At 47.0% G+C, this 21,965-nt stretch overlaps 1 protein-coding gene across 4 annotated transcripts in view; it reads right to left on the bottom strand.

Annotated features, from left to right (window-relative positions):
• Positions 1 to 21,301, bottom strand: part of PPP1R12B (protein phosphatase 1 regulatory subunit 12B) — a 130,960-nt gene extending 109,659 nt beyond the window's left edge. For all 4 annotated transcript variants that reach the window (XM_053963842.1, XM_053963843.1, XM_053963844.1 and 1 more), the window contains exon 1: positions 20,951 to 21,301. In XM_053963842.1, coding sequence (XP_053819817.1) covers positions 20,951 to 21,238 — 288 coding nt within the window. In that variant the 5' untranslated portion in view covers positions 21,239 to 21,301. The remainder of the gene's footprint in view (positions 1 to 20,950) is intronic.
• Between the last annotated feature and the right edge of the window lie 664 nt (positions 21,302 to 21,965).

Raw genomic sequence — 21,965 nt, 5'->3', positions numbered from 1 at the left:
GAGAGACCGAAGAGCCTCTTCCAGTGCCTGAAGTGGCTCCAGGAGAGGCATGGGCAGGAACACCTTCCACTTGTCCAGGTTGCTCCAAATCCCATCCAACCTGGCCCAGAACACTTCCAGGGATGGGGCAGCCACAGCTGCTCCAGGCAACCTGTGCCAGGGCCTTACCACCCTCACAGCCCTCACAGCCAAGAATTCCTTCCCGATATCCCATCTATCCCTAACTTCTGGCAGTGGGAAGCCATTCCCCCATGTCCTGACATTCTGGGCCCGTGTTCAAAGCCCCTCTCCAGCTCTCATGGAGCCCCTTTAGGCACTGTAAGGGCCCCTGGAGTCTCTTAGCATTCTCTTCTCCAGGCTGAACACCCCCAGCTCCCCCAACCTGGCTCCAGAGCAGAGGTAAATTTTTTCAAGAACTGTCAATACTGGAAAAATACGTATGTTTGAGGATCCAATTTGTATGGGTTTTCAAATGCCAACCACATTTTCAGGCAGAGCTCATTTGCACTTGCCTTTATTCACAGGAAAAAAAGAAGAAAAAGAAATCAATTGACCCTGTTAGGGCTGCTCGGTCACAGCAAAGTGTCTTTGGGTTTTTTTATTCCTGTGGGAAACAAACTAAAGCAAATCTCAGCACAGCACCTACAGTAACAAAATCCTTCATTGCTGGTTTCTGAGCACATTCCATTCTTGCTGCCATCAGCAGTCCAAAGAAAAGGGCAGGGAACTCCATTCTGGTGATGTCTGTGGAAAAGAGAGGTGGTGGCCAACATGGTACAGAGAGCACCGAGCTGTTAAAGAAAATTACCTGTGGAATAAGGTCACTGCAGAGGGAGAAGAACTGCTTGACTGCCCTGTGAAACTCTCACAGGGTAGCTGAGTGAGCCATGGATGTGGCCATGCACTGCTTCTTGTCAGAGCAGTGATGGACAGAGCAGAAAGATGGACACAACTAAGGTGTCAACTTTTCCCAGTGGCATGAATCACATTTCAAATCTAATCAGAAACTGTGGTCTCTGTGATCTAAAAAATACAGGGCTGATACAAACTTTTATGTGTTCCTCAGAGTAACATAAACCCAGTTATTGCCTCAGTGCTGTGCACATGCCCTACGTGGCTGAGGTCCTGGCAGCCAGCTCTGAACTCTCCCTGAGTGCCCCAACAGGACTTCCACAGCGTCACACAGATGGCAGAGGCTGAAAAAAGGTCACAGCAGAAATGGTGAGAGCAATGAATGCATCCAGTAAAGGGAGGGCTGGCAGCAGAGCAAACTCCCCACCTCTGTAACCACCAGGAGCACCAGGCAGCTGCCTGGGCTTACGGGTGAACTACAGCCCTTACTCATCCCTGAAGAAAATCAAAACCTGGTGGAAGTCCAGCTGGAGGATGGTGAATTCTCCATTTATTTCACTGTGTCTCCTGATCATGAGTCTGCCCTGCAGATGTGTGGCACAGGAAATCCTCAGGAACACCATACTACAACCTGGATGGTGAACAGGAGAATTAAGGAGAGGGCAAGGTTTGTCAACAATGCCCAACTGCCAGAGGCATGGAACTACCTCTCGTCTGAGAGGATCACCCCAGTCCAGACAAAGCCACAAAGTTAATCATAGAGATGGAGCACCTCTCCTGTGAGGAAAGGCTGAGGGGATTGGAATTGTTCAGCCTGGAAAAGAGAAGGCTTCAGAGTGACCTAATTGTTGCCTTCCAGTGCCTTAGATGAATTTACAGGAAAGATGGGGCAAGACTATTTACAAGAGCATGTAGTGACAGAACAAGGGAGAATGGGTTCAAATTGAAAGAGGGCAGCTTTAGATTAGATCTTAAGAAAAAATTATTTACTGTGAGGGAGGTGAGGCCCTGGAACACGTAGCCCAGGGAAGTTGTGGATGCCCCACTTCTAGGAGTGTTCAAGGCCAGGCTGCATGAAGCTCTGTGCAACCTGCTATAGTTGAAGGTGCCCCTGCCCATGGCAGGGGGGTTGGAACTAGCTGGGACTTCAAGGTCTCCCTCCAACCCAAACAATTCTATGAATCTATGGTTTCTGCTGAAAAGTAGAGACACAAAAAACATCACACAGGAAGACTTTCAGAGGGATCAAAATGCAGCCCCATCTCTGTGCCAGCTGTGAATGAAGAGCTCAAAGGAGGAAGCAGTGAAATGGTCCTTGGGAGAGCAATCCTGTGTTTGTCTCACTGCAACATGACTGCAGATGCCCATGACCATGCATGTACCCCTGGCTGCAGGCTAGAGTTCCCAGCTTGAAGCAAAAGTAAGGCCTTGAGAAGGTGGATTTCAGGCACAAGTCTGGGCAGGTGGTGATAGCCATGGGATGCAGGTGAGTTCCCTGCTGCAGGCATGGCAGGTGCACAGGCAGAGGAGGCTCCAGAAACTCAATGGCTTGGAAGAGGAGCTGGACAGCAGGATTGCTTGGGCAGCACTCCTGGAAACCACGTCAAGGCTACATCTATCAGAATCATGGAATCTTCTGAGCAGGAAGGACCCACAAGGAACATCCAGTCCAACTCCTGGCCCTGCACAGACACCCCAACAGTCCCCCCCTGTGCATCCCTGAGAGCATTATCCAAACACTCCTGGAGCTCTGGCAGCCTTGGAGCTGGGACGATGCCCTGGGGAGCCTGGGCAGTGCCCAGCACCCTCTGGGGGAAGAACCTTTCCCTGGTATCCAGCCTGAGCCTCCTCTGGTGTAGCACCAGACAAATGGACAAACAGCAAGTGTGTCACTATATGACTAAAAAGATGCAAAGAAAGTCACTGATCAGTGAAGAAACTCCTGGAATGGAGAAAGGGAAAGATTTCACTAAACCCAAGAACCACCAACCTGCCGGGGTCACATTAGTGGATGGTACAATGCAGAAGAGCAGGTGTATAAGAAAATGTCATATTTTGGAAAATATCCACCAAGGCTTTTACAGAGGGAGGTCATGTGACAGAAAGCCACTGGAGTCTTTTGAAAGGTAAATAAGCATGAAGACATGGAAGGTCCAGATGATACATGACATTCACCTCAGATACATGATGTGACTTTTTGGGTTATCCGGTGCAGAGCCAGGGCATGGACTTGATGACCCTTGTGGGTCCCTTCCAACTCCTGAAACTTTCTAAAGCATTCTCCACAGGCCCCTCATTGTGGCTCCTGAAGCCACTGAGTTGCCCAGGTAAGAGGGAAGATCCTTGCACAATTAAATGTATTTTCCTGATGAGTAGACCAGAATATGAGATAGATCTTCCTGGAGAGCTCTGCAGAAAGCTCTCTCCCAGGGTCTGTGCTACCAAATGTGCTACATAAAGGACTTGGAAGAGGAGGTGATCAGTGAGGTGAAGTTTGCTGGTGAAACTATTCAAGGGTTAGAGCAAAGGACAAACTTGAAGAATCTTACAGTACTGAGCAACTACTGAGCAACTGCTGATAAAACAGTAGATGAAATGCAATGCAGATCACTGCAGAGTGAATCACAGGCACAAAATACACCCAACAAAACATAACAAAATAAAAGGCTCTGAGCTTATTACTGACTTCAGGGAAAAGCTCTTAGGATTATAACAAATAGCTGTAGGAAAATAACAGCTACAAGCTCAGAAATCAAAGCAAATTCTAGAAATTAGTTGGAGTGGAACAAAACAAACCATAAAATATCATTAGGCCTCTATATAATGCAACAGATTTTCAGTATCATAAGAAATTCTAGTCTCCACAGCTGAAAAAGGTACAAGACACGAATAGGACATGAATGAGAAAAAGCTCAGCTTAAAAAAATGAAAAAAAAAACCAAAAAACAAACAAACAAAAAAAAAAAAAAAAACAAAAACAAAAACAACCACCACAAAAAACCAAGAAACAAAACCCACTCCCAAAAAAACCAAACAACTTACCCCATTTTCCAATAGCATTTATTAAGGATTTTTGTGGCATCACACATAAGGTTTATGCTATTTCTAGGGTACCACAGAAAGAAACTCCTTGGGGAAAACAAACTGGCTGAAGAAAATTTCAGAAAAAGAGAACAAGCTGTAAAAGGCTGGGGAAACTAGGATATTTGTTCCACATTTGGTCCCCACAGTTGCTACCCTGACCCACTGCAGCTACACAGCAGAGATGGGGCTGGGTAGGGAATCCACAGCCTGCAATTCCCTGAGCCTGTGGGAACACTCCTCCAAAGGCTCCACCAGCACAGGCTAACAAGGCCCAGCCCTGTCCCTCCTGTTCAGCAAGAAGAGAATCAGAGATTACATTTTACTGGTGTGAGATGAAACCAAAGTAGAAAAGGTGGAGAGCTCCAGAGAGCAGAGCCCAGCCTTTTGTAAACAGTCTTACAATGAAGCAAAGTAAGAATATTCCTACATTTAGGTGGGAGAATCTCAAGGCAAAACAAGCACATAAAGGACACAGCACTGGGGAATCACTGAGGAGGTCAGAGCAGCCCCAGCACTGCTGTGCTGCAGCACATGCTGGCCCTGACAGCTCCCACGCTGCTTCCTGGGGGTCTCACCACAGCACTCACTAATATGTTGTTATAGCATCAGTGACTGATAGCATTACTTTTAATCCAGCATTTCTATGCCCTCCTCTCCATCCCCAGGAGGTAACAGGGCTGGCTGAATGACTCAGAGGGGTGCTGCTGAAGCAGGAAGCATATCACCCATGGTTCCAGCTGAGCCTCCCATGCACTGGGACTTCTTGCCTTCTGTGGGAGGTGCAGACAAGTGCTTTGTGATGATGTTTGGGAAGGGATTAATTAACTGTCTTTTCTAAAAAGCTCTGTTAAACCTGGTCATGTCTCAGTACAGAGGACAGAACTAGAAGGGCTTCTGTGACCTCTTCCAGCCACATCTGGAACTCTCCAACAGCAACCATCTGCCCTCACCACTGAGACAGCCCAGTCTGGTTTGTGGGCAAACAGCAAAAGGCAGAACACATGGCAGCAGAAGAGGTGCAGCTTTCAGCATCCTAGCACAGGAGGAGAATTACCCAAGCACTGCTCCAAGAAGCCAAGGCATTAGGAAACAAGTTTAAACAAAGTGGAAAAGAGGTGAATGGTTATAGACTGAGACCAGACCAGCACAGCACATTAGTAGGATGGGGGTTGTCTTCTTCTCCCAGGCTACAAGGGACAGGACAAGAGGGAACAGCCCCAAGCTGTACCAGGGGAGGTTCAGGTTGGACATCAGGAAGAATTTCTCCACAGAAAAGGTGGTCAGGCATTGGAAGGGGCTGCCCTAGAAGGTGGTGGAGTCTCCATCTCTGGAGGTGTCTCAAGACCAACTGGACAAGGCACTCAGTGCTCTGGGCTGGCTGACAAGATGGTTGGTCAAAGGCTGGACATGATGGTCTTGGAGGTCTTTTCCAAACTTAATGGTTCCATGACTATGTTTAAAATAAATAAATTATAAAAAGAAGCTAGTAGCTTTGTCAAAAATAGGTATCACCCAATCTCCAGGACTCTGAAGGTTTGTTTCATCACCACAACGCTGTAATTTAAAAGATGCAGGAGTTCTTGTTTAGGCCAGGGCTTGAACTGAAATCCCAAGCACAATTTACAGGAAGCTGGGTGTGCTGTCAGCACATGGATCCCCTCCCAAAGACTACAATCAACGTTTTATTCCTTGTTCACTTTCTGCAACATTGGACAATTTTTTTACAGATTAACAGCACCTAAACTAAATGGAAAAGAATGGATTTTGAGGACTGAGTTGTAGACTGTAGAGAAGCCAATACTCAGAGTAACTGTAAGACAGGATTTGGCCTTAAGCACAGGGCTCCTTCTATAGCAGCTATTAATATAAGGGAACAAAAATAACTCTTGCAATATGCTCTGAAGTTCAAACCCTGGCTCTGCTGCTGTACAGGCTGGCACAGCCCTGAAGTCTCTCATCGAGAGACAGACACATTTACCACTTATCTTTTTCAGCACGAGGGAAAGCTTGTTCAGAATGACTCAAGTGATATTCATTTAAAAGACAAACCATTTGCAGCTGTGAAGGTCAAATTCTGTTTGTCAATCACCCAAGAATGGAAAGAAAAGCCAGTGCAGATGATGAAGAAAGAGGAAATTCATCCCTTGCATGAACACCTGGACACTGTGTTCAGTCAGATGTATCAGTTCAGTTTACTACGAGCCAGGAAGAGAAAAATGCTCAAAACCTCCCGGATTAGCGAGATGATATCCCACACATATACATATTCTTTTTAGTTTAGAGGACACTGTGAAATATAATCTTCATGCCACTGCAGCAAGTTACTAAAAAATTAAACAAAATTGCCCACTAAGCACAAAGCAGAACTGCCACAATTTCTGCAAGATACTATTATAAGCCCTCTAAAAAGTGTTGGATTTGAATTTTGAAAATTTTGCTTTAACATTTGAGAAGGTTTTTGGCCTTACTAGTTTTCCCCCATCCTATTTTCTCTTCTTGACTCTCACCTGCAATAAATAATGTTTTTTAAATTGCTCTTTGTATTTTCCACCCATCCTAGAGCTTGGCAATCCAGAGCTTAACTTAACACAGTTAGAATTGTACCCACCATGCAGATTCTGAACGCATTGAAATTTTTGGCATGAGCTGTGTCGTAAAGCAATTAGTTCCACAGCTGAATTTTATACTGGATGAGAAAAAGTATTTGTTTTAAAACTCTGATGTCCTTAAATCCTTCCTTGTAGGAAAACATGACCATGTCTAATGCCATTTTACATATAATTTTGGAAACCTTTATCCTATCTGTGCTTGTGGCTTTCTATCAGTCAGAAGGAATCACAAAGCTTTGCTCTTTTCTGGTATAGAACCCAATCCATTACTTTGATCCCCTTGCCCTTATTTCCCATCTCTTTACATTAACTATTTTTTTTTTTTTTGAGATGGTAGAAAGAGAACTGCCAATACTAATCTACACATGGGCACAATACAAGCTTTTCCAGCCCATGACAGCTGGATTGGAAGCCACTATTTCCCCATAAACATTACTCCCCATTTACAGATCAAATTCTGCCAGCCACTTTATCAGTGAATTGGCCAATACAGACACCTTCAGGGCCAGCTCACACTTCACTGTCTTGACTGTGCAAGAACTTTTGCAAACTGTGACCTCATTCTATTCCCTTTCCTATCTCACATAAAGGTACAGCACAGACTCCAGAGGAGATGCACAGGGTAACTCTCCTTCCTCCTGCAAACTGACTCTTTATTGCCAGCCTTTGTTTTCTCTCTTTCAGACAGTAATTAATAAGATCTTTTTATTTCACAACAGCTTTGTTTCTTAGGAGTTTCCACAGAGGGATGTTGTCAAAAGTGTTTTGGAAATCCAAACATACCATCTCAACCAGATTTTCTCCTCTCCACATGCTTGCTGCCTGTTTTGGGTTCATCACTTCCCAGGTTCTTCTTGGAGTCCCTTTTGGAAACTGTCACTTCCTGCTGACAACTTCTGGTAGCTGCTTTAAATGATACATCATATACAATGGATAATAGCTCAGTAACTTCATGTGCCAGTTCCAACTGATGCTGAAAACCTGACACCTTTCATTTGTCTGAGCAGTTCTGGAACTTGTTCTGCCAATACCACAGCTTGGGAAAGCTCAGAAAGTTGAATTTTAATTTTTTATCTTAAGAGATCTTTGTACAGGAAAGACTGACAGCACACAGCCCCGGTATCACTGAGAAAACACTACAAAACTATTCAGTACACAATGCCAAAAGTGGGACAGATTTGTCATTTGAAACCATTTTGTTGAGCTGTATCCAAGACTCAGATTCTCCCAATACACTCCAAAAAAAAACCCCAGAAATAGACACTGTGTGCTCCCTGAATAGAGCATGTACCTATTACAGTGATTTATGATGGAGAAGAGAATGCACACAGGCCACAACATACAAAAGATGGTATGTCACAAGGAACAATATATCATTCTTTCCATTTTGAAATGATTAGGATTTAAATTCCACTAGATGATCACTTTTCAATTTTCTTCATTGGAAGTCCCATTTCATAGATCCAGTGTGTGGATGTTTGCAGAAGTACTATTTGTCTGCAGTAAATAGTACCCACCTCTCCCCTACGGCCCACCTTCCACATCCATGTGTATGGGAACAGGGAAGGGGTGCAAACCCCAGGAGAGGTGTGGGCGATCTAACCTGAAATTTGGAAAGTCCATGGCCAGAGCCTTTGCACAGAGGGCTGACACATCAATACCTGAGTACCTCTGTCTACAGCAGTATTTTGGGTGCAGCTCAGATTGCACTGCGGATCACAGAATTGCAGGATGCATCAGGTTGGAAGGGACCCCAGTGGCTCATCTGGTCCCACCTCCCTGCTCAAGCAGAGCACATGGCTCATCCCAGAGCACATGGCTCAGGATTATGTCTAGTGGGTCTGAGATATCACCAGAGAGGGGGACTCCACACCCTCTCTGGGCAGCCTTTTCAGGTCTAGGCCACTGCCCAGGGAAGAAGTTCTGCCTCATGTCCAGGTGGAACTCCCTGGGCATCAGCTCCTGTCCATTCCTCTTGTGCCAGTGCTTGGGTCCCAGGGAGCAGAGCCTGGGCCCTGCTCTGAGCCCTCCCTGCAGACACTGACAGACAATAATGAGATCCTATTTCAGTTGTCTCCTCTCGAGGCTGAACAGCCCCAGCTCCCTCAGCCTTTCCTTGGCATGGAGATGCTCCAGGCCCTTTCTCATCTGCGCAGCCTCCGCTGGCCCCGCTCCAGGAGCTCCAGGTCCCTCCTGAGGAGGGAGGTCGTGTCCTGAGGAGTCCAGACCTGGACACAGCACTCCAGATGTGCCTCACTAGGGCTGGGCAGAGGGGCAGGATCCCTCCCTGACCTGCTGGGAATGCTCTTCCCAATACACCTCAGGACACCACTGGCCTTCTTGGCCCCCAGGGCACCTGGATGATAAATGGACCCCTGAGGATCTGGGGGGAAACTACTGCCTTTCAGCTTTTCACTGAATTAATGAGATTAAGTTACTAGAGGGTCTGGGAAACAAGTGGCAGTTGGTAGGCAAGTGACATAGGGCCTGGCACAAGCTCAACAGCTCCAGGGAAGCTTGAAGCCCCAGAGCAGCATTTTGGTCCAGAAAGCACCTGGGCAGCCCTGGAGTAGCACCTGGGAATGCAGAGCAGCCAACACATGGTGGAACTGCCCAGGAACAGTAAACAAACAGTCCCACCCAGGACTATCCAAAGAACACAGAGCCACAAGCTGTCGAACAGGGCTGTTATCCTCACTGGTTCCTTCCCCTCCTAGCCAGAGGCTATTCCACTTGGTCCAAGAGAGGGACTGCAGCTGCCAAGCCCTGCTCTCCCGTCACTGCCCTGCTTGCTGGTCTCCAAACCACAGGTGCCACTGACTCCTACCAACCAGCCTAGTTTCCTCACCTGCTGGCAGAAGCAAGCCTTTGCCTGCTCCAAGCTTTGACACTCAAAGCTACTCAAACCCAGCTCCCCAGGGTGGCACATGTGTCAGCAGGGCACGTGGGACTGACTTGTGACAAACTCATGGAGTGCTGAGGTTAAGCAAGTGGGACTGAGACATTCTTTCTGCAAGGACCAAGCTGAGCATGCTGACTTATGGCTGTTCAGTCTTGAGCAGCTATCGCTCAGAGGCTGTGCATCTTCCCCAGAGCCTAGCCCCTACCTGGTGCCTCCTGCACTCCCTTCCCATATTCAGACAGCACTGAGCAACACTTAATATCTGAAGTGCAGCAGAGATTAAATTGGTAGCTGGACTGAAAGTAGAAAGGGCTCCACTAAAGTGGGCTCAGAAACCAAAAATGTCTGTTCAGCTTTATAGCATTTCCTACAGTGTCAGCACACTGTAGCAGCAAGAAGCATTCCTCAGCAACTGGAAGGAACTGCTAATCCATTAATAAAATTATGACAGTCAAGTTCGATAAGAGAATACACCCAACCTTAGAAGCCACTGATATCTGTGCTGCAGGATGGGGAAGAAATATTTACCAAAGTGGTAGTAGAAAGCAGAAATCCATAGTCATCATCTCTCTTGGGAGACATGACCTGGTGGCACTTCTGATTGCGTGTCTGCTCCTGAAGAAAAGGGTCACAACATGCCTTAGAACTGAACCGCTGCTGACAGACAAGCCACTTGGAACTGATGGTGAAGTCACTGTGGAAGTTTGCACCAAAAAGCAGGGAAGGCATCACAGGTATGACACAACAGCTCACTGGCTGTGTTCCTGCAGGACTGAATGCTGAAGAACTAGGAGACAAGTCAAGTGGAAAGAACATCTCCTATTTCTCTCCTGACAGGGACTTCACCATTAAACTTACATTTTGTAGAGGGGGGGTGGGAGAGGCAGGGCAGGGCTGGTGGAGGGGAAAATCAGGGAGATAAGGAAATCAGGAAAATGCCCTACAAATGGTTAGTTTGTGTTCACAACCACAAGTGAAGTTGTGGAACCACAACCAACAAGGTTCCAACCCTGCAAGTGTCCAAGCCCAGGTTGGACAGGGCTTTGAACAACCTGGTTTAGTGGAAAGTGTCCCTGCTATGGCTGGAACAAGACGATCTTTAAGAGCCGCTCCAACCCAAACCATTCCATGGTTCTGTGATTCTAGGAATGTCTTACAGTCACTGCAAAGAGTCAGAGGCAAGTATGGCTGAAGCTTCCTGCAGGCCCACAACTCCAGCAGCACTCCAGATGACAGCCCTGGTCCAACAAGATGGACCAGGGCCCGAAGGAAAGGATGAAGTGCAGGTCCCAGGAAGCACAGACTTGTCCTGTTAGCTCCACTGTGCAGCACCAGAGTCCCGACCCAGGGAATGAGGGGCAAGGAATGACCATGGACCACTTTTGAGACCAGGTGCAAGGCAAACATGGCTAAGAGGGAGCTGGTTGATGTCACTGCAAATCACTGTCAACTTTCAAAGGTCACGGTGACAAAGGGAGGCCTGATGTCATGTGAACACCACCCCACCATGTTAGGAGGATCCAGGGAACATCAGACATCTCAGTCTCACCATAGCCCCTGGAAAGGCTGCATAGTAAATCTTCCTGACAGCCATTTCCAGCAGGAGGTGGAACAGCCAGCGTGGATTTACTGGTGGCAAATCTTGCCTAACTTGATTGCCCTCCAAGCTGCCTGTGTGGATGACAGGAGAGCAAGTGTAATACACCTTTGACACATCTCTGCCAGTGTTTTCAACAGGCAGGAGCTGGACTGCAGAAGCAGATGACTGATGTTGGCGAGAATATCAAGCTCAAAAGCTGTACAAAGTCCAGCCAGCAGCTGATTATCAGCAGCATCCCCCAGGGCTGATATGGGGTCAATACAAATCCATGTCTTCATTAACAAACTCAATTAACACCAATTATAGGACAGAGAGCACTCTCACCAAGTCTGCAGATGATATCAAACTGCTGGCATGGCTGGGGCAGGAGATCCTTCTCAGAGGGACCTACACAGACTGGACAAAGGGACTGATGGAGAGTTTATGAACAGAGGCACACAGTGTCCTGCCCCGGGACAGAATGAGCTCTTGCACCAGCACAGACTGGGGCAGCTGGCTGTAAAGCAGCTCTGCAGCAAACAACCTGCCAAGCTCTCAGGGAGAACAAGGAGACAGAGGCCAGACAGCCACAAAAAACTGCTTCTACGGACCATGCATACAACTGTCTGGAAGACTCTGCAACTCAACAGTGACTTTCTGCCTTTCAAAAGGCTTTGAAAGAGTCCCTTTGAACACAACTTCTATCTTTCAAAGCCTTGTGGGGTACACAGATTCCCCTAAAAAGGGGATGATGATAACATCAGCCTACACTAAGTCAAGCTGGCTGAAGCATGGCGCAGATCAGTCAGCTTCCTGAGAACACAGGGAAAGAGCATGAAGCCGGGGAAGAACTGAAAGCCAGGATCAAGTGATGGAACCAGCTTTGAAGGTTTAACCCAGGCACCGTCTCCTGTGGAAGCAAGTCAGCAGCTCTTTCTACCTCTGTTCTAGAGAGCTATTTCAGCCCAAAACTCATAACTCTGCTTGAAATATTTGCTGCAGACTCTTAAAACCCGTATCTTGCATAAAAAATGGAAGATGATCTGGAAATAGGCTAGAACATAGCATTTCACTGCCATCAAGTTGCTTTGAAAGCATCTTGGCCAGTGGAATATTTTTTGGTAACACAAATGATTACATTAAAACAACATGTCAGTCATACCAACGTCACCTGTGATATTCATTAAAAGGCTCAAGTAAGGGCCTAGGGTTCATTATCACAGAAACTACTACTGGCATGTTCACAGCACTTGAAAAAAAAATAAATCACACAGTTGGCAAGTGTGAAGTGTGTCACAGGTGCAGTCAGACTCCTACTCAGGCTCAGGATGTGCACCTCTTCCTGGACACGTGCTTGTTCTGCTAATGCAACCAGTTGCTCAGATTTAGGTGAAAAAACACCAAAGCTGTCTATGCTGAGTGTGTCATCTCACATACAGAAAACACAGAGCAAATGGGGTAGAAAAAATGCTGTTGGCATAGTTAGGGTCTCTGCTAATGATGTAACTCATATATATATGTATATATATATAAATATATACATACACATATACATTTGGGTATACCAAAACAATTAAAGCAAGCCACAGCACTCACAGCCAGCTGTGTTAGAGCTCCCCTGTCCCACCGATCTTCTATGGGGGAAATCCCTATTTACATGTCTCACATAAAATATCAAATTGTCAGAGATCACAGAATCCCAGGCTGGTTTGGATTTGAAGGGAATTTAAAGTTCATCCAGTTCCATTCCCTGCCATAGGCAGGGACATCTTCCATTAGACCTGGCCATGGACACTTCCAGGAGAGGGGCAGCCATAGCTCTTTGGGCAACCTGTGTCAAGGCCTCCCCACCCTCACAGGGAAGACTTTTTTCCCAATATCCAATCTAAACCTCTTCCCTTTTAGCTTAAAACTGTTCCTCCTTGTCCTATTACTATCTGCCTGTGTAAAAAGCTAATTTTTAAATACAGTTCCTGCTTTTTATAATTGTCACTCAAGATAATTCATAATAGCTGTTTTGGGTAATCCAGGAAACAGCTAAAACAGAATTTTGAAATCCATATGAATTGAAATCCTGGAAGATGAAGATGCTTCATACTTTGACTTCAGAATGAACCCAGCAGCACTTCTGGATGCTTCAATTCAAGCACAAAGTCCATGTGAACTGGGAGCAGCTCCCTATGCAGGCCCTACCAGCTTCATGCTGGCTTACATTCCTCTGGGTGATGCTACTCTATTTACAGGTCCAAACTAAACAGACATAAGCTAGGTATGGGTAGAGCCCACACACAGGCACCTCATTTCCCTAAACCACCGCTAGAGTCCCCTTACTAAGCCAGCACTTGTGTTCCGACAAACTGGACTAGGACTTGCTGCTATCCCACCGACCATCAGGCTTTGATACAAAATCACATTAACTGATACATTGGGGAATGACAAATTATAAATAGGAAGTGGCTTCAGAGAGATTCCAGAAATGGATGGTGAGCAACCACTGTGGCAAATCAATGCTCTGGCTCAGGGGATCGGACAGGACCAGGTTTAGTTTTACCCTGAAAAGGCAGTGACACATAAAAAGCTAATGGCAGGTGGTCACTCTGCATTCTGTACATCTCAAAGATTTATGAGCAAGGCTGAATGCTGGAAAAGCAACGCTGAAGCTGCTTGTGTCCCTCTGCAAGGTCAGCTTATTGTATTATAGAAACATTTCCAGTGAAACTCCTAGAAGTTAAGAGTGTTCTATTTTGTCCAGCCACAGGAAACAAGCTACAAAAATCCCAAACAAATCAGCATTAAAGAAAAAGAAATCACACCATTTACTCTTAAAGAGTGAATTTTCAGTTATTTTGGTTGTTTTCAGAGCAGCAAAGACTATATTTAAACTTAAGAGTTTAAAGCTGGAAGGAGACTGATTGTTCCAAAATTTGTTTAACATGAAAATATTTAACAAGAGAACACATAGATGTATTTTCTAAAATACTGATCACTCGTAAGCACTGCACATGATAATTATTAGGAATGAAAACTGGCATGAAAAATTATGTAGGTGTCTAAATCAGGAATTTTGATGTCCTTGATTGTCAACAGCTTGATGTGAAAAGAGAAGCCTGACTCCTGGGATGTGCCTGTTAGCAATGTGTGGTATCGTGCTCATTAGCCTGGAAATGCAGAAAAGCAAATTTCCTCTGAAAAACATTTGAAGAATTAGATATCTAAGAAAGGTCTTGTTTTACTACGGTGAGAGGTGGGACATCTCAGGAGTGGAGAGAGGAAGTAAAATTTGGCTCCCTGAAGCTGTGCAGGTTGAAGCTTCACCTCACAGCCATACTCTGGGTCCCACTGCTTCCATTCACAGCAGCTTGAAACATCTCCGCACAGGCCTGGATAGACTGTACTCACCATGAGCTTGTTCTTAAGTCCATTCATGCTGAAGTGAGCCCCATTAAAATAGGCACCTAAATCCCCACTAAATCATTCCTTCACAGAATCACAAACTGGTGTGGGCTGGAAGGGACTTTAAAGTTCATCTCACTGAATGCCCTGCCATGGACAGGAACACCTTTCCACTAGGCCAGGCTGCTCAAAGCTCTGTCCAACCTGGTCTCAAAATTTTTAGCAAGAGAAGTTTTCCTGCTCAGCTCCTCGGGCAAGCTGCACCTTTCCTCCCCATGCAGATCAGTTTGCTGCAGCCCAAGAAAGGAGATTGCAGGGACAGCTGTGGCACCTCCCTTTAGAAGGACAGCTGAAAATAAACTGCAGACTCAGATCCCAGGATTTATACTGGGCACCCTCACCATGCTGGGACCATACCATCATCACTAGGTCAAAAGGTTCACTCAGGGGATCCTGTCACTGCATAGCAAGGGCTGCCATTCCCCTGAAAGGCTCTGGGTTTCTCTTTCATTCTTTACCCCAGACCTCTGCACAAACACATTTTTTTAAAAAACATGTTTCAGAATATTTAATGCTCCACCTGCTCTCATTTGTATTCAAAAGTTAGAAAGAATAAAATATCGATTTATTCAACCACTTATGTAATATTCTCCTCTCCCAACCTTCTTAAAACTGATTGCTCTAATATGCACAGTCTGGCAGGCCTTTTTTGACTTATGGTATATAATAATCCTCAACTGGGAGCCAGCATACCAATTCAGAAGTTCTGTATTTTAATATTACTCAGTTATTATCTCAGTATATTACAAAACACAGCACTTGTGATGTCTCACAAGTCCCACAGTACCTACTCTGAATTCTAAATCTCTAAAACTGTTTGAAATAGAAACAGATCCCAGCCCAAACACTCCCTGTTAAAATAAGCAAAAGATATTATAAACTGCAAAAAATAATGCCAGGATGATGGGAGCTTCATCTAGGTTACAGCAGAGAGCTCTGCACATAAATGCATGAATGTTTGAGCACAAACACTGAACGCTTCCAGCCATGCCAGCAGGAGCTGCAGTACCCTGTGCTGCTGGAACAGGGACTGTCCAGGCACTGCATTCATTGCTAATTCCTACATTTCTGCTGAGCTGGCTTTCAATCTTATCAAGCCATGTTGGTTCAGACAAGTATGCAGCATGGAAAACTTGTCTCCACCTCTGATGCAGGCTCAAGAATTTCACCTGCACAAGTCAAAGCTTTCGGCACACATTAGGCACAACAAGCTTTCCCTAAAATACCTTTGCTTTCCAAATGAGCTTTCCATGTGAGGCCAGAACTCCAGACTGCCCAGAAGCTATAGTGGAGATGAGAACTTTTCCACAGGCAGTGCTAAGGGACCAGCTGCTGCCATGAAGGAAGTTGTTGCTGAAAATCCCACCAGCTCCCTTGCTCAGTGTTTATGGGGAGCAGCGGAGCCTGACGCATGGAATCACTGGGTAGGATAAACAAAGGCTGAGGAAGGAAGCAATGAAGATGCACATTTCCCCTCCCAAATACCCATCTACTTACTGAAATGCAGTTTCCTCCCAGGCACCCAGTATTGAGTAAATGATGTGGTTGTCTTCGGTTTCCAGAAGCCAAACCAACCAGTGGAAAGTGCCCCAAACCAAACCAGGGGAAGGTTTCCTGCCCTGCTGCCAGGAGTAGCAGCTCTCCCAGGCTCTAGCTGCAGCTCAAGGTTAGTTTGTGTAGTCTACAGTTAATTCTGCCCACTCAGGAGATTGCTTGGAAATAGAGATGCGAGGGAAAGACAATTGAATCCTTGATGAAAACATCAAGGCAAAACAGGGACTAAGTAAGCAAAAGGAAGAAAATAAAAGCATGAGGTTGATAAAACAGCACTTCAGATTTTAACTATTTTGTCTCATAAATTCCTCGTGTATTGCAGGCATTTTCCAACCTATCTCACATTATTCTGAGCCCTGTGGGATGGTACATGCTACTAAATTCCCATTTATAAATGAAACCCAAAAACCCCATTCCACTAGCGATAAACCCTATTTTTGGCAGTGCCATATTTCACTTTGACGAGCAGTGTTACATTCAGCACAAGAAGATTGCAACTTTTATTTTTCTTGGCAGAACACCTTCAGAAAGGAACTCTGCATAGCACGGTGAGAAAGGTATGACTCTCCCTAGATAACCTTCTATTCCAGGAATGAATGTATTTTTAGGCAATGCAACCACCCAAACTTAAAAAATGCAGCCTGATTTATGATGCTGTCATCACCAACTTAAAGATCAGAAGCTGAATTACCTTAAACCACAGCTGTGATGCCCCAAAGATGAGGCACCTGGACATTCATTCCAGAGTTATCATGCCCCTGTAAGTTGTGTTATCTCCTCACCTTTCAAGGCACAGACTGGCTGTTACCTTTTGGTGATTAAGAAATTTTGTGTCCCGAGAAGGGAAGGGAGCTGGGGAATGAGCTGGAGCACCAGGAGCCGTTGAGGGAGCTGAGGGGTTCAGCCTGGAGAAAAGGAGGCTCAGGGGGGCCCTTCTGGCTCTGCACAACTCCCTGACAGAAGGGGGGAGCTGGGGGATCTCGGGCTCCGCTCCCAGGGAACAGGGATGAGAGAGAACAGCCTCAAGCTGTGCCAGGGGAGGTTCAGGTTGAATCTTATGGAAAGGTCCTTGCCAAAAGGGTGGTCAGGCCCTGGCAAAGGTTACAGCAACATGATGGAGTCACCATCCCTGGAAGTGTTTAGAAAGTGTATAGTTGTGGCACCTAAGGATGTGGTTTGGTGCTGAACATGAAAGTGGTGTGGGAATCCTTTCCTCCTTCCCCTCAGTCTCCAGATTTTGTTCCAGTGTTAGCACCTCAATGATTCTTCCAATAGTCTCCAGACTGCTGTGATGGGGCAGAGGGCTCTCTAATATCTCTGGTTTCAGGACTGTCCAAAAATTCTGCTGCTTCCTGCTTTGTTATGGCTGCACACAATCTGTATGAGGAAATTGCAAACTTGCTGAGCAGCAACTGAAAATTGCCCAAACCTTTTGACACAGATGCCACCTTATAAAGCTCTGAGGAGCAACCAGACATGCCTGCAGTTTTACAGCTCTGGCTCAGAAGAAGGAATAACAAACTGAGAACAACAAACAGCCCCCACCTAAGCCAGAGTCACTGCACAAAGTACCTGACTATTCAGGAAGCAGCTCCTGAATTATCACAGGCACCCAGCACCTGAAAACAAAGTCAACAGCAAGCACAGTACTGTAAATGACACAGGAGTAATTTCATGAGCAACTCACTTCTCCTTGGAACAGGCCAAAGGGAAAGAGAGAGTAAATCATGAAAGGGCAGATGGAGGATAAATAATCTTTGCTGTCATCCTTTGTGAACCAGTCCTTGAAGACAAACAAGCATTGCTATTATTACATTGGAAGATGCTTTCCCAACTAGAAGCAGCAGAATGTTTTTCCCATAAGATTCAATTTTCATACGAGTTTACTTTTTGGCTTTATCTGTCACTCAGGAGACAGAGGAGCAGTTCATACCCATTTCCCACCACCTGCAAACACTAGAGAAGTTCAACTGCCACCAAGAGTTCTCACCAACTGGTAGCAGTTTTCTTGATGATTTCTAAATGTTCACTCACACTTAACTAATATATCCCTTTCCATTCTGCATTAGACACAAAACCATTGTCAAAAATAATTCAGTGAATATAATTAAGTTAATAATTGAAAATACAGGACTGACGTTCCTCCAACAACATTCTGCAGGCACTGAGGTAGACAAAGCACAGCTGAAGCCACCCTACAGGTTCCAGACACGGTCTGTGGTGCAGGTCTGTGTGGCACCTGATGCTTCCAAATAGGGCAGTGACAAGGCTGCAGGCTCAGAAAGATCACTTGTAATTTAAAAGATTATTTTCAAAATACAGCTTTGTGGCTATAAATAGCCAAGCCAGCTTCTCACACAGCAAGTACACAGTGGGTCTTAGCCACAGTGGCCCAGATACCAGAGCAATGTAATTTTACCTTTGTGAACACACACAGTATTTGGGGCCACCCTGCACTTCAAACAAACTAACCTGATTTGTAAGATTGGTCTTAGGTTTTGTGGGAGCAGCTGCCGACTCTGACAAATTAAGTCAATTGACTTGGTTAACCCTTCCATTACCTAAAAAGACCTGATTGCTCATCCAGAGCAAGTCTCATACATTAAATTATTTAACCAAAGAAAAATATTTCACCTGATCTTTCTGTCAACAAAGACAGCTCTTCTCAACGTGTGGGATTTCCTTCCGCATTGAGTGGCCATTTGGTTGCACAGGTATGAGACAGACTGTCACTACCATCTGCCCTGTAATGTAACATTGTGTCTCTAATACTAAGAGAAGTTATTTAAATATCCTCACATGTACTACATCATTCCAGCTGTCAACCAGTGCTCTGGGGATCCCCAACCTAACTGGCCTCGGCTGACGCTTTACCATAGGCAGCATGAAAAAACAACATGAAAACAAATCTGTTTTGGAGATGTTCAGAGAAAGAAACTCATAACAACCTCCCCAACCATGCTAATAAACATTTTCATCTGATAAGAGATTTACAGACTCAGGATACACATGCACAGCAAAACCTTTAACAAAACAGCGTTTGTTCCATTTGGGTGTGCAAGAACATCTTGTTACTCCTCAGCAAAACTGTTGTTACATCCATGGGACGTTGGAACAAAGTTTTTATTCCAATCACAGTAAGGTCACCCTCCCTTTCTGTCAAGTTTGTGAAGAAACACTTCACGTAAGCAGCTGGCTGGTACTGCCAGCATCTGCTCCACCACTCACTCATCCAAGCTCTTCCAAGTATCAAGTCCTAGGTGTTACTGGTCAGTGTCACCCGATACTGTCCTTCCAAGGCACATATGATACAATTCTGTATCCTTTACGTATACAGAATTCAATTTGCAGCCTGCCTGTCAATACATAGCCTGCCACGGTCTCCAGGAGTGTGACCTTGCTGAGCTCACTGCCTGCCATCAGAGTCCAGCTCACTTCACCAGACACCTCACAGTACCCACAGCAGCAGGAGAGCCAGGCCCTTCTGAGGGGATCACAATCCATCCTGGCTGGAAGCCCCTCATGAAGTCATCCCAATTCTACCATGTATCCACCTTAAATTCAGCCTTCTTGGAGGTCAAAATGCTGTGAACAACCTGATTTTCAGTGGCTGGTTCTTATTAGTGTCCACAGGACTACTTATTTACCTGATAATAAATGTACATGTGCTGTACTGGAGGTTACTAATGCAGGGCAATTTATTTGCTACTGCTACACCAAACTCCACAAATAACCAAGAAAAACACCCGTCCATTACAAAGGTCACTGCTTTGCCAGCTGAAGTCTTATTCAACCTGACAGTCTGTAAGCTTGCATGCTCTTTACTTCACTACTTATTTTTGGAAGCCTAAAGCAAAATGAATACATCTCCCTGCCCTTTTGTTCCCTGACAGCCAGGAGCCAGCAAGCTCCTGAACCACCTTGTTCAGGACCATCATCATGTCCCAAATGCTTCTGTAACATCAGCCCAGCAAAGAAGAAATCCTGATTAACTCATGAACTATCCTGCTATTTGTGCTGTTAACACATTATTCTTTACAAACACATTAGTTCCTGATGTTATTCCTATAGTGTGCTTTTTTCCACACTCCTGTTGCTACACTACATGCTTAATCTACACTATCTGGAGCTAAGAACATTTTCTTTGTGAAGCTGGCCTGGATCCAAATCAGATTCATTTCACTGACCAGATGCACCAATCTGGGACACTGATTTCACATGCCCTGCTAAATCCTCAGTCTTGGACAGCAACAGGTTTCCCAATATTCATGCAATTTTGCATGTTCCATCGCATTCCTGCTCATTTACACAAGAGCAGCAAAAGCTACGGATGGAACGCAGCACATGTTTCTTGACAGTCAAGCCTTGACTGCTCTGCAGCCAATTCCTGCGACCACTTTGTACCATCTTCACATTTGGATGAGTATTAATAGAATCTATGCTGCTTATCGGCCATGCGGCCACTCTCTGCTCCCTGCCAAGGAGCAGTTTGGGCAGTTTCAAGGCAACTCTGATAAAACACAACACAGGAATTGGCCAGACACCCCTGATCTTCCAAAATACTCATCCCGGGAAATTTTTCCAGCACTTCAGGAGACCCCAGTCACATCCTAAGTTTTCAAAAAATTAATAAATTGGCCGCCTGGTCAGGCCCGCAGCCCTGCTAGCCCCCGCTTTATTTTGCTAATTAACCTACTTAATAACCGTGTGAAAAGTTGGTACATCCCACTGCCCGACTGGAACCACCTAGGTCTGTTCTCTGACACAGGCTGAACGCGCCGCACGGGGCTCGGACCAAGGCGTACCGAGCCCTTTGTTTACCAACACCCCCGGCCGGGGCTGCAGGTACCGCTGTGCCCCCCGGCCCGGTGCTGACCGAGGGCACACACAGCCGGGCCGCCTCCCCGGCCCCGGTACCTGGTGCAGGGCTGTCAGCCCGTCCACATTGGTGGTGTTGATGCGGGCGCCGCGGCCCAGCAGCCTCTTCACCTCCTCGGTGTCGCCGCTGGAGCAGGCGGCCAGGAACACGGCGCCCTCCTCGAAGCGGACGCGGGAGCCCCCCGCGCCGCGGTGCCGGCCACGGCCGCCCCCCGCTGCCACCGGCTCTTGCTCGGTCAGGGAGCCCTTCCAGCGCCGCAGCTGCTCGGCCCGCCGCAGCCGCGCCGACTCGGCCCGCTTCCCGCCCAGGTGCTCCGGCTCGGACATCGCCGCCGCCGCTCTGAGGGCCGCGCGGGGCCGCGCCGCGCTCAGCCCGGAGCGGGGCGCAGCGCCCCCGCCGCCATCTTCGCTACGCCCCCGCCGCCGCCGCGCCCGCGCCGCGCGCGCCCCGCGGCACCCCGGGACATGTAGTTCGGGCGGGAGCGGCGCCGCACCTGCCCCGGGGCGGCCGCGGCTCCCGGCGGCCCCCGCGCGGCGCCGCACCTGGGCGCGACCGGGACTACAACTCCCGGCGGCCCCTGCGCGCGGGCGCGTTCGGCGCCATTGCTGTGGCTTTCCCGGGTCCCGCCCTCCCCGGAGTCACAGAAGCCCGGAACCGCTGAGGGCGGGAAGGAGCTGCGGGATCAGCGGCTGTGATCCATTTGGGTCCACCGGCCTGTGCCCGATCGCCACCTGGTCACCCAGCCCAGAGCACTGAGTGCTGAGTGCACGTCCGGTCGTCCCTTAGATGTCGTGCCTTCAGGGATGGAGACTCCACCACTGCCCTGGCCAGGCCCTTCCAACGCCTGACCGCCCTTTCCGGGAAGAAATTCTTGCTAATATCCAACCGAAACTTTCCCCTGGCACAACTTGATGCCGTTTCCTCCTGTCCTGTCCCTGTTCCCTGGGAGCAGAGCCCAGCCCCACCCCAGCTGTCCCCTCCTGTCAGGAGTTGTGCGGAGCCAGGAGGTCCCTCCTGAGCTCCTTTTCTCCAGGCTGAGCCCTCCCAGCTCCC

The sequence above is a fragment of the Vidua chalybeata genome, chromosome 24, assembly GCF_026979565.1.
Source record: "Vidua chalybeata isolate OUT-0048 chromosome 24, bVidCha1 merged haplotype, whole genome shotgun sequence".
Taxonomy (NCBI): Eukaryota; Metazoa; Chordata; class Aves; order Passeriformes; family Viduidae; genus Vidua; species Vidua chalybeata.
This window is presented reverse-complemented; position numbering and strand designations above follow the sequence as displayed.